General features: G+C 34.4%; 1 protein-coding gene across 6 annotated transcripts in view; it reads right to left on the bottom strand.

The window, feature by feature from the left end:
- Nucleotides 1-3,554: 3,554 nt before the first annotated feature.
- The window catches only part of LOC106882925 (SURP and G-patch domain-containing protein 1), a 39,442-nt gene continuing 27,019 nt past the window's right edge, over nt 3,555-15,977 (bottom strand). For all 6 annotated transcript variants that reach the window (XM_014933766.2, XM_014933764.2, XM_014933767.2 and 3 more), the window contains exons 10-15: nt 15,841-15,929; nt 8,116-8,290; nt 6,985-7,082; nt 5,688-5,842; nt 4,748-4,877; nt 3,555-4,290 (exon numbers count right to left, since the gene is read on the bottom strand). In XM_014933766.2, the coding sequence (XP_014789252.1) occupies nt 4,264-4,290; nt 4,748-4,877; nt 5,688-5,842; nt 6,985-7,082; nt 8,116-8,290; nt 15,841-15,929 (674 nt within the window). In that variant the 3' untranslated portion in view covers nt 3,555-4,263. The remainder of the gene's footprint in view (nt 4,291-4,747; nt 4,878-5,687; nt 5,843-6,984; nt 7,083-8,115; nt 8,291-15,840; nt 15,930-15,977) is intronic.

Genomic DNA, 15,977 nt, shown 5'->3' with positions numbered 1-15,977 from the left:
AAATGAATCAGAGCCAGCAGAAGTAAAGGCAAGATAGTTCTATTGGGGATAATTGTGGAGATGTTAAAAGTTGTTATATAGGTCAGTTGCCTTCAATCTTTTCACAACACAAACCTCATAAGATAGAACACTTAGTCTTAATTGTGCGTGAATTTTCAGGTGGAGTTTATTTTTTTTTTTTTTTTTTTTTTTTTTTTTTTTGTGCCTCGTAAAAAGTTCATTAGATTCCTGAAGACTTATGTTCTGGCTGCTAAAAATAGTCTGCAGAGTTGATGACTCATGTTCTATCAAATTGTGTTATTGTGGCAAGAATGTGGGCAATGTACTTTATACATTCAACTCATGAATTTGATGTTTTGTGCAGTTAAGTTTGCTTTCCAACTACTTGATTTTTGGCATTTGACTGTCTGTATTGCACCTTAGGCAAGTGTCTCTTGACCTGGGTCAACCAAAGGAAACTGGAAGAATTCCTATGTATGCTTTTTACATTTGGGTAAACAAATAGTGACTTTTGAAGATATGTGTGGAAAAAACAGGTAAGGGCTGGCAACAGGAAAACTATTTGGCTGTAAAGTAAATGATCAATATTTATTTAGCTCATGCTGGTATGGAAAAGTGGATGTAGAAACTAGTGAAAATGGGATTAGAATTTTCAATGCTTCCACAATCAGCTCTCATTTTGATTTTCTTTATTGCATTTTGTAACCCAAGATTAATTAGCAGTTGAGGCTGGGAATTCCACAGCTGGTCAGGGTTTAGGTACAAAAGCTAAGGCTTTAACATTACAATTTAAAATTTTAAGCAGGGCCATTCATGATATTATGCTGTAATATTAAATCTGTCACCATCCAAGCCTTCTACTGTTGGGGATATTAAGTTTAAAGACCTCAGATCTAGCTAATTTGTTTTCTTTATCAAATCACTTCTGCTTTTTGGAAAGTTTTTCAGAATGTTCACAAAATGCAAGTTGTTGCATCGCTACATACATCTGACCTCTACCTTTATGTTCACCTGTTCCATACACCCTTGCAACCTTTCTCTCAATCTTCTATAGTTTTTTTTTCTCTACTGCTAACCATCGCCTTTTCTTAACCCCTTCTTTTGACATCCATCTCATCACCATTCCCCTTCTCTGAACTCAGCATTTACCACTGACCACTCATCTGGCCTAGTTCACAGCCATCTTTCACTTTCCCTTGTATCTTGAAGGGGTGATCTTATCTTCCTAGCTCAATTCCAGATTACTCTCATCCACCCACCTCTACAGGAACAAGTCTATTTCTGTTCTTTAATCTCATAACCTGAAGTATTAAGAGACTCCTGTTTTCCCACTCGGTTGAGGGAGACTTACTAATTTCTCAAGTTATGTAGTAAGCTCGCTTGTACTGGTTCCACAAATTGTCCCTAGTAGACTCTTGTTTGACATTAAGAAGTGCATCTAGCTGTAGAATCTTCCAATTAATGAATGTTAGTATTATTAGTGATCTAAGTATTGTGAATTGGCAGGTCAAACTAACCCATACCATCATGGTAGACTAACATCTTGGTGATTGGCAATTTTGATCACTTTTGTGATCAAACCCTGCCAGAACTTATCTTTTTTTCCTGTGAACTCGGGATTTATATAAGCCCAGGTTGATGACACAATGTAGGTTGTAATTTCTTTTCATTTAATTAGGTGCTATTATTACTGACTTGGGTTACATACAATCTTAGGCATGTATTACTAGAGTTTAGGTTAATGCCAGTGAAATATTAATTACATTTGTATTATTAAAGTAGTCTAAGGGTAGTGAATTAGCAGAACTTGTTAGAACACTAGAAAAAATGCAATATTTGGGTTACATTTGAAGTTCAAATTCAGCTAGTCTTTCAAGGTTGATAGTGGGGTCAGTGGTATTTACTAATACTCTCCTCAAAATTTGCTAATTTTATCCTAGAAGAAACTGATTGGAGTGGCTGTAGTGTAAGCTTATTAACTATTTGGAGAGGAATGTTTATTAACACAGTCATAAACACTGACGACAAATCTATAATGTAATCAGTTGTCTATTTTTAGTATTTTATCTTTTTCTGTGTGTTGCTCATTCACTTTGTTTTGAATTAATAATGCATTATCTTGTGACTTTGAGATAATGATGGTGTGATTATTTTTAGAATGAGATTGTAGGGTAGGTGTGAAAAGTTAGATCTGTCTTGTTTGAATGTAAAACAAAGAAAAACTGGGTTGGATATGGCTGATTTTAAATGCTAAAGGGTTAATGAGAATCTGTTAGAAATTACATTTAGACTATTCCCACTATACTGGGAACACAGCACGATAGTTCATGAGACAAGCTAAAACAAGTATGTTTCCTGATTTTCAAATTCACTGAACTCAGAAATATGTAAATCAAATTATGAAATTGAAGCCAATAAGTGACTTCAGACTTCTAGCTAGAACACAAACCAGTCTTGAAAAGGAGGACAGTAGAAGCTCAAAGATTCATTGCATTGTTAGAAATTCAGAGTTGAAGTGCCAGTTGTTTACATTATTAGATAGACTGAAAGCTTATATCGGTGGGGTGGGGGAGTATAAGGTTCAAAGCAAGGTACTCAAGATGCTACCTCACCTCATCCTAACTACTGCAGAATTTTCCTGTAATTAAATGAGACAGAACTACTTTCCCTTTCTATGCTACCAATAATTCTTTTCCCCTCCTGAAACCACTTCTTGACTCTCCTTTGTATTTTTCACTATTCATCTCTTATGTTGCCAGCCATCGCTCCATCTCCCTCATGTCACTTAAGTCTCATCTGCTATGAACTCCCTCATCTCCACTCCCTATCAGAAGATTCTCTTTCTCCTCACCCTTGCAACTTTTAATTAACTTCATCGCTTATCCCTCTCCTAGCTATTGCGTTATCCTGTTATTCACTTTGTATTGCCTTCTCCCCTGAATCGCTTCTGTTGACAACATTCCATTACCACCTGTTCTTCTTTCAGCTGTACCCCTATCCTTAACTATCTCTCTTTAACTGCCATTTCTGATCTTCCTTCACATCTCTCCAGATTACCACTCTTTTACCCTTATACAGTCCAGGTATCCAAGCCATCATCTCTACTCCCACTTGGCTATTTAGTGTTGCAAGTTACATATGGTAAACTCGCTTGTGCTAGTGCTTTTACCTGGTGAAATGAAATGGTTGACATGAGAAAGGCCATTCAGCTGTAGAAATCTTGGCATAACTGGAGCATGATGTGGTCCTCGATTAGATCCTGTTGAACTAGTCAACCCATGGTAGAAATGAGTTATCCCTATTAATTATAGATGGAAATCTCAAAAGTATTGTGAAAAATATAACAAAATGAATAGGTGAGCTGCTATAATTTTACATACATTTTTACTCATGTGATTAAGCTTTCTTTACATAAGTACAGATGTCTCATATTCAAGACATATTCCGTTATGTTCTCTCTATTCTCAGTGTGTTGTGTAAATATATAACTATCATACTTAATCAAAACCAAATATTGTCTTGAAGAATTATGTATCAAACAATAACAAACAATATTGCTTCAATAATGCTTTAATGATCACAGTAAACAGGGAATATCTTGGGATTTGGTTTTTCTTTCTTTCTTTCACCTGACATTTTGCAAGAGTTAGGCAACATTTGGAGAAGGAAGAAAGATTAAAAAAAACAAAAACAAACCCCCTGACTAACACAAAATGGAATGTGACAGTTCAAGTTAGTACATGCACAATAAATTTGTGGCTTGTTCAATTTAAATTAATAGAAGCTACACCAGGCAAACTTTCCATGCTGCTTTAACTTGACTTTCTGGAGATACATAAAAATTATAATTATAGAGCAGAACATCACAACCCAAGAGAAAAAAGTTGAACATCTCTTCAATTTTCACTAAGCTGACTATGACAAGCTGAAATGTTTCTTATTGACTGAAAGATTCAAAAAGATAATGAAATTTGTCTTGAAGACAAGAATAATGTCACTTATTTTACAAACAGCAGTCAATAATATGGAGGGGGGGGGGTTAATTTAAAACCAGATAGCTCTTATTGAATACTTTTTTGCCAGAAAGACTAAAGAGAAATCAGAATATAGAGCAGATATGATGATATATTGTGCATTTTCACAAGATAGCCAACAACAGATTGATAATATAATAGTTGTTAGATTTTGGACATGAAAATAATATTCTCTGATGAATGTTTTTTTTTTCAAATGAAGTTTTCTGTTTTAACTTTTTCACTTTCGTCAGTAATATGGCCGGCGTGGATTGTTCTGTAAAATAATAAACCAGTTGATTAGATTAGGAAAAAAAAGGAAGCTACAAACTTTACATTATGTATAAAATGACCAGTAACATTTACTCCTTTAAATACATTATACACTAATACTGAACAGTGACAATGAGTGCTCAACATTGGTAGATAAATATTCTTTATTTGTGGATTAACAAGGTAAACCAATGGTTTCATGTGAAGAGATCTCCCCGATTGTTCAAGACTACCACATGGAAGTGTTGGTACTTGTCTCCATTTTGCGTGAGATTATATATGCATACACACAATTATTTTTCTCACTCAAACTACCCATGTTAGGTCATACATAGGATATTTTATCGAATACTACCTTCTATCATATGCACATAACAAAATGTAAGATACTAATCAACTATTTTCCCAGTGTAATGTATTGCTGTAATGGAATAAAGACAGGAAGATACATATGAACTCACCAATGGATTAGGTCGGAATCTGTAGGCAAGCATCATTCGTTTTCTAAAGGCTTCATATTCATCATCATCTTTTGTAAGATTTGCAGGCCGCTCAACTCCAAATCCACCACCATCAACTGACTGAATACCTCTGCAATCAAAATAAATTTTATCTTCTTATATCCTTTAAAATATAGGCATATTACACTTTATATCTTATGAAGAAATTGCAAGTAGATATTTCAATTCTTGCTAGCAAAAGAAAAACTATAAATGATTCATGTATCATTTATCTTTTAAACACAAAAGACTTTTTTGTAATGGAAAGGGAATATCATTTATTTTAAGTCCATGCAAGCATGGGAAAATGAGTGTAAGAAGAGACTTGTATGTGTTGCCCTTCATTAGTATCTATTTGGAACTTCATGCCACAGCTAGCTATCCACTTCTAAACTGATGAAACAATCATGGTCAATTCTTTACTATAGCTTCAATTCCTGATGAATGGCAAACATTTCTGCCAATAGCAACACCCATCATGTCATCAAATTAAAATCTATTTCTTATGACATATAAAACCAACAAATTGCCTCACAAAACATTTCTTAGCATCACACTGAAATTCAGTAACTCAAGTAACCTTTCAAGAAAATTCTAGTTTATTAACAATTCCAAAACCACATCTAACTCATTTACTTTTTCCTTCAGAGCTTTAGATAACTTGATTACTTTTGGCCTTACTTTGCTCTCATTTGGCAGCAGAACAAAGAAAGTTTAGACTGAATGATGGAGTATGAAAATAATTCAATGTCTACATTTGAGATTCAGTATCCTAGAATCTCAGTAACTATTTTGTTTCTTTTTGCAGTGAAAATATATATTATGAATGTCATCGACATTGAACTAAAACTGTGAAAATAATTATGGAAACTAATGGAGAATTAAGATTGAAAACACATACTTATTAACTGGAGTTTTTATACCCTGGCTTTCAGATCCTAGGCCTTCTCCTTCTTGCCAGCCTAGACGTTGCAACATCTGGTAACCAATATTTTCGCAGGTCAGCTTAAATTCTTTGTAGTCAGAAAGATCAGGCTCTCGTCCTTCTTTTAGTGCCTATAAACAATAGTAAATGAATTTAAGTACTAAAAAGTTGAGCAAAAGACTTAATAATGACATAGTAAAGAGGATGAAATCGGGTATTAACACGTCTCATACATTTAGACTACCATTATATTTCTGCAGTGTTGATGTTTTAATACAGTACTGGTGCCATGTAAAAAGCACCCGGTCTACTCTGCAAAGTGGTTGGCATTCAGAAGGGCATCCAGCCATAAAAACCATGCCAAAACAGACATTAAAGCCTGGTGCAGTCCGCTGGCTTGCCAGCTCCTGTCAAACTATCCAACCCATGCTAGCATAGAAAATGGATTATTAGTAATATCTCGACTTATAAGCAAATTGAGACTTAATTGAAAAAAGTTCAATCATTTTGTTATTCATAACATGTAGCTACTACATTTTTTTATGTTGGGTTACACAAGCAAATACATATTGGTTTACTATTTCCAACCTATTGACTGAACAAACAGCAGTTTAAGTATGTTTAACAAAGTAAAACACTATACTCTTCTAGCATAATATATATATATATATATACTTAATCATGAGCAAGGTAAACAGAACTACATTTTTGAATCAGTTTTATTCAACCAGCTTTTTTGGCTAACTGCCAATATCAACAGTTGTAACTACTCCAACCATATAGCAAGTACTATGTTTTACTACTTGATATATATATATAGGATATATATATATATATATATATATATATACACACACACACACACACACGTGTCCTTGTGTCTGTGTTTGTCCTCCACCACTGTTTGATAACCAGTGTTGGTGTGTTTACATCTCTGTAACTCAGCAGTTTGGCAAAGTGACCCATAAAAGAAGTACCAGCTTTAGAAAAAAATAATAAGTACTGGGATTGATTTATTCAACTAAAAATTCAAGGCAGTACCACTGCATAGCTGCAGTCTAATGACATATAAAAGACATATATACTCCTATGTAAAACCATGTGACTGGTACTGAAATTTTTCACAAATGTAAATGGAATAAGCTAAATTTCAGATCCAACTCTCTCTCTCTCCCTCACACACAAGTTTACAATATTATAGTTAATTAATCATCAAACTAAATAATCATCTCTGACAATGAGTATGTAAATTTCCAAAATATATATTACTTACATTGTATGTTTCCATAAATTTTTCTAATTCATCTGGAGGCAAAAAATCACCAATAAAATGTTTGCCCTTGTTCATTTCTGTCAACTGTTCGGCCCACTCTGAAAAGGGAAATATAATTGCACAATGAAAAGGAACATTCTTAATTCACTGAAGACAATTTTAAGTGTTGGTATCGACATTTTTTATCTTTTACTTGTTTCAGTCATTGGAGTGTGGCCATAAAGGATAAGCAAATTGACCTGAGTACTTATCCGTCTCTTTTGCTTAACCATTAAGTTATGGGAACATAAACAAACCAACACTGGTTGTCAAGCAGCAGTGGTGGAGGCAACCATAAAAATAAACACACATATATTTGTGTGTGTGTGTGTGTGTGACAGGCTTTTATCAGTTTCTGTCTACCAAATCAACTCACAAGGCTTTGGTTGCCTGTGGCTATAGAAGACACTTGCCCAAGGAGCCACACAGTGGGACTGAAACTGTAACCAAGTGGTTAGGAAACAAACTTCTTACCACAAAGCTACACCACAGAGATGAAAGTAAAATAAGACTTTCTAATGTCCAAACCAATGCTATTTAAGTGTAACAATCGCAGATACCAATCAATAAATTTAATTTTTAGCTCTAGAAGTAAAAATCTGAGAATTGTAAGTTATGTTGAGTAAAAGTTACTAAAAATCACTAAACTTTTTAACATCATCAATTAAACCTGGAAAATTTCTTTAATCTTTTACTCATTTCAGTAATTAGACTGCCATGAAGTTTTAACTGAATAGATTGATTCTAGTAATTCTTTTTGTTAAGCCTGGTACTTATTCTATCAGTCTCTTTTGCTGAACCACTAAGTTATAGGGACATAAACACACCAACACCAGCTAAGTGGCAGTTGAGGGCAAATATAGACACAAAGACATGCACACATAGATATATGTATATATACAATGGGCTTCTTTCAGTTTCTGTCAACCAAATTCTTTCACAAGCCCGAGGCTATAGCAAAAGCCACTTGTTTAAGGTGCCACGCAGTGGCACCTTAAACTAGCTTCTTACTACACATCCATGCCTAAATCCTCAGCAAAACCATATATTATTTCTCAGCAACACACATATAATATAAAAGTCTGTTCTTACCTCTGGTAGCATTCATTTCAGCCATTCTTTTTTTATGCTCCCAGGTACCACCTTCTACATCCTCATCTGAATCATATTCGTATATAGGATTTAGAGCAATACCAGCTGCCTCTGCCATCACTGCTGCTTCCTTGGCTTTCTTCTGAGCTAGAATTAGCTCATACATCATGTTAAGCTATAGTTTGATAGAATGGGAATGATTTTATAATGTACAAAATAACAAAAATTACACAATAACTAAATGGTAACTAATAATTCACTTATGGGTCTCCATTTGAAGCATCAATCTCATATATATATATAAATCCTCAAAGCAATCATCTGCTAAAAAGATGTGCTTTGGTGGGTCTTGAAAGACGACATGTGAGTGACAAGAATTGTTGAAGTATTGCAGATAAACCTATGCTCTTCTATTTGTTCCTATAAGCAAAACAGTTGGCCCTGATTCTGATGTGTTTATTAGTGTATATAAAAAGTCAATACTAAGTTCTTTGATCATCATCACTCTCATAAAAAGACTGTCACTTATGGATGCCTTTAAGAGCTAATCTATGCATAGAAGATTATATCCAACAACAAAATTATCCATGGTTGGCTTCTTAGTTTGTATCATTTTTTATCATTAAAATGAATTCTGCAACCTAACTGAATATAGCTGAAATTAATTACATACAAATTAAACAGCACCAACATTTATCTCATTTCCTTAGTCCTGAAATAACTTTTGTCATAATTTTGTCTGAGAACAAAGACTAAAGATCAATATTTTCAGACTTTCCTAGCTAAGCTTATCTCTATTAACTAATAAAGTAGATCCATAAACAATTGTAAAAATGAACACTCAAATAGCTATAAATCTTATACAAAATTCTACAAATTTCTCTGCATAAAATTCAACAAAACATTTATGTGGCAAATTAAAATAAAACAATGTGGGGGATCAGCATGACAAAGAATAGACCCAACTTTTCCTTGTGTGTTGCAAACGGTGACTAAACGAGGTTGAGTCAGGATATGTACTCTGACCTTGTAAAACCAACACCAGCAATGACTACCCAAACAAACCCATGGGTTATGAGATGCAGTGGTGTCATTCACCAGAAGAAAATCACCAACAAATAGTGGATGCAGTGACATGGTGCTGCAGCATATTACCCCATACTGCTACTCTTCCTTCTCTTTGAACTAATAACTCAAATTATCCAAAACACAGTATTGTGGAGAACTTCAGTTTCATGCTTTTGAAAAAGCAATGTTTACTGAAAAATAATATCAGATTTAGTTACTATGTTCCACCCATTCGTCCAAGCTTGACTAAGCAATCAACTATGATGTAAGAAAGGAATTTGTTTTTTGTTAAATCAGGTAAAGCAGAAGAGAGTTAGATGCCTTGATTCAAGCTGATGGCTAAATGGTCAATAGCTTAGCATCTAAAACTTGCAGCAGTTGTGCTTCATCTTTAAAAACATCCATTCATTATTCAGTAATACCAAAAGTAAAGTTGGTAATAAATTTACACCTTCTCTGAATCTTTTCACATTAATCTCAATTCACTTCATGGATGTAAATTAAAAGTTATTGTTTTATTTACATCAGTACACACAGAGTATAAAATCTAAAATGTGAAATAATAAAATATTTGTAGGAAATAATGCTAAGAGTTTTTTTTTAACATTAATGAATAAAACTATGTACTTGTTTGTGAACAGAATCGTAAACGAAAATAAAATCAATAATAATACCAGGCTCTAATGGCTTCTGATCCTAAGTGATTGGAAGTGTTTTCATGTACATGTTTTGTCTTGGTATAAAAGATGGGCTACAGCAAATATTCTGCTTAATACCACAGATTTGCTGGTCAGTTGTTTGATCTTAAGCAGTTAAGCATGTCCCTTGGTGGCTGTCTTTGTCCATCTCTGAGCATGAGCAGAAGTAGTGGGGGAACATCATAGTTATGTGTTGAGAGGAATTCTTTGGGGTTTAAATAATTCACCTCTGGAAACATTGGTGTTTTGTTCAACATCCTTAAACAACTCTTATTCAGGGACCTTTTGAGCGGGATGGGCTATTCGGCTCGAAGAAAATTCTAATTGGGCCCCACCTGCAAGGTCATTTGCTGTTTATCTTGATATGAGATCACCATGTCGCGCACATATGGTTGTGATGCATGTGCCTGGTGTACCCTTAACAGACGGGTAGTCATGATGGGCTTCATATATTTTACCAGTGTCACTTTGATGGCACGTACTGCTCTCTCACTCAATATTAATCTTTACTTTATTCACCACTGAGGATTTATATAAAGAAATTGGGGATGGCACAAGACAACATAACACAAGAGAGTGGGATTTAATCATGTAAAAAGGTAGTAACAATTAAAATTATAAATAAATCCCCAAAAGAGGAAGACTTCTAAGGGCTGCTTGTGGAAAGCCCACAACAACCACAATCACCCTGACCTCTAGATCAAGTGTCCTCTCCACCTCATCTACTCTTGGCTTTGAGTAGACCCGTTCATTCAGGCCATTCGTACTACATTCACCTACCTTTTAACAAAATTGCTGGGAGGCAGCACTTCCCTCTCTACCCGCCCTTTCACAAATATATAATTCCAGATTCATTTCTTTTCTCATTTGAAATTCTCTCCACAAGAAAATAATTGTATATCTATTCAATTTAATGTTGATATTTCTTTAACTTTTATCTTTAGGTCCTAGGTTCTCAAATTTAAGAAAGCAAGCCTTTCCTATAATTCAGTTTCCACACAAACTTCCCATCATTACGCGAATAATCTCTCCCACAATGGATATTTAATCCTTAATCCAAAGTAAGTATTTTTTAAAAATTTATTTGCTAGTCTGGACAAAAGGGCATTTTAAATTATAATTCAGGAAATGGTTTCAATAAGTAATTAATTTTATGCATGTGGTTTCTTTCAATAACCTCGTTCTTAATTCTATGAAACTTGCATAGATCCTCACAAACCAAGGTAATATTTCCCCATGGCCGCATGTGTTTTTCATGGAAGACTAGAATTGAATAACACTGGTTGTATGATGGTGATGTTTGTTTGCAATCATCTTGTGCACACACATTACATGTATTTCTTGTCTCATTCATTTGACTGTGGTCAAACAAAACACCAGGACAGTTTTTAATGCCATCTACTTATTTTATTCTATTGTTTCTTTTGCTGAACTGCTATGTTATGGGGATGTAAACACACCAACACTGGTTGTCAAGTGGTGGTGGAGAACAGAAACAACCACACACACGGTGGGCTTCTTTCAGTTGCCTTCTACCAAATCCACTCACAAGGCTTAGATCAGCACACACACAGCTATGGTCTGCTCAAAATTATAGTGTAAACTACTTGCCCAAGGTGCAATACAGTAGAACAAAACAGGAAAATACAGTTTGAAAGCAAGCTTCTTAACCATACAATGGAAAGGCAGACACTGAGTTCAGTGAAACACAAAGCTTAAGCTATTCATCAACTATTACTCTTTTACTTGTTTCAGTCATTTGACTGCGGCCATGCTGGAACACCGCCTTTAGTCGAGAAAATCGACCCCAAGACTTATTCTTTGTAAGCCTAGTACTTATTCTATCAGTCTCTTTTTGCCGAACCGCTAAGTTATGGGGACGTATACACACCAGCATCGGTTGTCAAGTAATGTTGGGGGGACAAACACACACACAGACACACATACATATATATATATATATATACATATATATATATATATACATATATATATACATATATATATATATATATATATATATATATACATACACACATATATACAACGGGCTTCTTTCAGTTTCCGTCTACCAAATCCACTCACATGGCTTTGGTTGGCCCGAGGCTATAGTAGAAGACACTTGCCCAAGGTGCCACGCAGTGGGACTGAACCCGGAACCATGTGGTTGGTAAGCAAGCTACTTACCACACAGCCACTCCTGCGCCTATTGTCAACAAAGTTTATCAAAATCATTTTCCTTAACCTTATTTGAAGCAATCAAAACCAATGTACTTGCTTTGTCAAACTGTCTAACCTGTGCTAGCATAAAAATTAAAAAAAGTTGGAGGTTAACTAGTACTGATAACTATATAAATCAATCTGGTATGAACTATGCTAATAACGCAGAGGGTCAGTGTACCTTAATACAATTATTTCATGAAGATCATTATTTTCCACTTCAATCAATTAGATTAACTTACATTAATGAGAGGAAGTCAAGTTGAGGTAGTAGGCACTTTATAATTCAAGAAATACTCTGTAGAAAATGAACACTAAAGTGAGATTAAAACATGCATCAGTAAAATTGCATAGTAGAGGGGAGAGGGAACTTAAATATAAATTCTTTTGGGTAGGTAAACCCTTTAGTATTCAGATTACTCTATCAAATGGAATGCTTATTTATTCATGCTGTTTTGAATTAATCTCATAGCTTCAAGATTTCAATGTGATTATTTTTAGAATGACATTGTAGGGTATGTGTGAGAGGCTGGATCTGGCCAGTTTGAACATAAGACAAGGTAGAATATTTGGGCCAGATATGGCCAGCTTAAATGCTAAAGGGTTAACTAGCAGACAGAAGAGATAGAATATAGGAAATACTGTACACTATGTAAATATGATACGTAAATTAAGGGAAAAATCTATTCTGTGAACATTTGATGAAGAACCTCTAAAAATAGATAAGAAAGAAACTATTATAAGAAGCAAAATTTAATACTTATATCACTCAACACAGAAACACTTATATAAATGTGCATGGAGCTATGGCTTTGGCAAAAGAAATCAGGTTTGAGGAAAGCTTCTGATGTCGTAGGTTACAAACGACTGCATTGTCTGCTAAACTAACTGCTTACCATAGGAAAGAATACAAAATGACTCCATGAAACAGATTGCTCATTTTAGATAAGAAAAGTAAGAGCTTAGGTGTGTGACGATGTAGAGGATGTGTACATTTAATAGCAGAACAAATAGCTGGTCATTAAAAGATAATAAAGTCATCAAGAAGTTGGAGGAAAAATACATTCAGGCAGTGGATAATGAGGTAGTAAAGCAGCCAAATAAATCAAGAAAAAGATAAAAAAAACAGCTGCTGAAAATAGGAACATATCTCCCTTTAACTACACCCTACTATCTTTAGAAGGAACTATTTAAAACAACAAACTCCTATATCACAGTAGGCTCTTCTCGCTACTCAGCAGTTGTTTCTGTAGAACCAGATCAACAAGAGAATGGTTTTCATCACCAACAATTTCTTGTCACTGAGATCATTAGTAAAAGCAAAGTTATTGCCCTTGACATGAGAAGAATTTTTAACCATACATATTACAAAACACTCTTTAACACTCCTTTCAGCATCCATAGGGTCTCTAGCTCCTATTCAGGGGTTCATCAGAGTTTATTTGACTCATGCACTCTTTTTTTTTCAATACAATAGTGATCCTTATTTGCACACTTGCACGCACACTAATACAGACAGTACTGGCCTTCACTCATACTTGACACATGCCACTGAGACAAAATTTTTTGCCAGGGATTCATTAAAAAAAAATTTCATAAACCAATGTCCTACAAACACTTACATAAAACATCAAAATGGTTAGCAGTAGCACTAATCACTTGCTTCCGTGGATATATAGATAAAAGTAGTAAACATAGAAGGGAAAGTTAAAAGTTGGTGGAAAGAGTTACAACCAATCTAATATAGAATAAAGACAAAATGGATAAACGGCGGTGACTGCTGTAGTTGGTTAGCCTGGGTCAGCTTTGAGAAATGACCATAAGTGTTCCAGCCATGACCATCTCATTTTGGTTACTTTGGGGACTTGATGCCTCACTCAGAAGGCTATCACTATCAGGTATAAAAATATGAATATATTTATGGTGAGTGAGAGTTGGCAAGTTTATGGAACACAATAAGCACCATAACACTGCATTTCTTAAAGAGATGGGTTCCTAAGTATCTTACACTCTATAGTTCCAAGTGAAAGTTATTCAGGCAATACGAGGGGCAGAAGGTAAAAATACAATCAAGAGTGGCAATATAGCCAATGAAGATTTTAAAATTAAATAATTGCATTGTTTCCCTAACGTCCTCGAAACCATTATGAAGATATTCAGAATTAACAATCATAGAAGCTTGTATATTAATAAATACACCATTTTTACTGAAAATAGGAAAGCAACACAGCTAAAGGGTTGTAGAAAAGATTTTGGAGAGAGATCGAGATCTAGAGATGATCAAAATCAACACTAGGTTTGCAAAAGGCACTAAAAAAGTCTAATACTAGTTTAAAGAAGGAATTTACAGAAACCTAAAACCAAAGCCATCAGTGTGGATTTGGTAGACGAAAACTGAAAGAATCCTGTGCAATGTGTATGTGTGTGTGTGAATGTTTGTTTCTCCTTGTCTTGACATCGAATTAGTGTCACTGTCAAACATGTAGTGTCAGTCATCTCCAATATTCTGTGAAAACATGTCTGGCCATAAGAAAATATTACTTTGCTTGGAAGCAGATGAGGATTGGCAACAGTAAGGCTATCTGGCTGTAGAAAATCTACCTCAATAAATTTCCATGTGAGCATGGAAAAGTGGACATTAAATTGATGATTAACATTTTTAAATAATGCAATTGTTTACCTTTGCAACTAAATTAGTAATTAATCATTAATAATACGGTGGTACACCTTTTCTGGCCTGACATGCCGATATTTTAATTTCTTGAAAATTTATCTCACTAGAGTGTCACTTATATGTATACATGTTCTTTTGATTTAGGTTAATGCATATAAGCTATGAACAATATGATGCTGCAGGAAGGTTATTTTTCTCTTAAAGTCCATTGTGTCACCTAAAAATCAATAACAAATCACTGTTGACACGTGTCGTAGTTTGCCATCATTAACCTACTGTATAAAGTGATTGTAAGTTTAGAAAATTATTGATGACAAAGAGATTTTCTCTGTAAAAATGGATGCCTGGTACACATCTGTCTTTAAAGATCCTATTGCATATTCAACACATGCTGCAGTCTATACATAGCTTAGATGAGGAAATGACTAACTATGAAAAGTACTAGAGTATTACTGATAACAAGTACAACTGATGGACAGGCCTGATTTTGAGGTGAGTCAAAAGTTTTGCAATATTTGCATACATGCTAGTTTGTGGAGTGCATATCATGTGACCAAGTAGATGAAGCCATGGAAGGTACACACTGGGGGTTGGCAGTGTAGTGGTAGTTGGAGTATTGACACACTGTACATTGCTTCAGTATGTATGTGAGTTGAAATGCATTCAGATGAAAATGCAATGTAGTCTAATTTGGGAACTTATGCTTTGCAAGTTTGAACTGGGCTGTAACACTATTTTTAAAAAATGACAAACTATTACAAAGTCTTGAAAGGTGTTTAGGTAATGAGGTTTCATAAACTTGGTGAATATTCAATAAAATCATGGAAGTGTAATTTTTTTCCTAATTGAGGCCAATTCAAACAGCAGAAATAAAAACTATTTCAATAATTCCAGTTTTAAAAACAAAATGTTTTCTCTTCACAGTTAATATTCTCAATATAAAATGCTTTAAGTTTTAATAAGTATTAAAACATTAATTTTAAAACAAGCAATGCCTATAAGAAACCTGATGTGCAAACAGTAATTACATTATCTACAATTCAAAGGGTATAACAGAAAACTTACCTCTCTCTGTTCTTTAATCTGTTTTAACTGGTCATCAGAAAGCGAATCACTGCCAACCATCTTGCGGGCAAAATCTTGAATTGTCACAACTAAAAGATAAAGAAGAAATATATAACATTCATTAGCTATCTCCACTG

Source organism: Octopus bimaculoides, chromosome 2 (genome assembly GCF_001194135.2).
Source record: "Octopus bimaculoides isolate UCB-OBI-ISO-001 chromosome 2, ASM119413v2, whole genome shotgun sequence".
In the NCBI taxonomy this organism is placed as follows: domain Eukaryota; kingdom Metazoa; phylum Mollusca; class Cephalopoda; order Octopoda; family Octopodidae; genus Octopus; species Octopus bimaculoides.
Note: the sequence above shows the minus strand (reverse complement) of the source record. Positions and strands in the feature narration are given on the sequence as shown.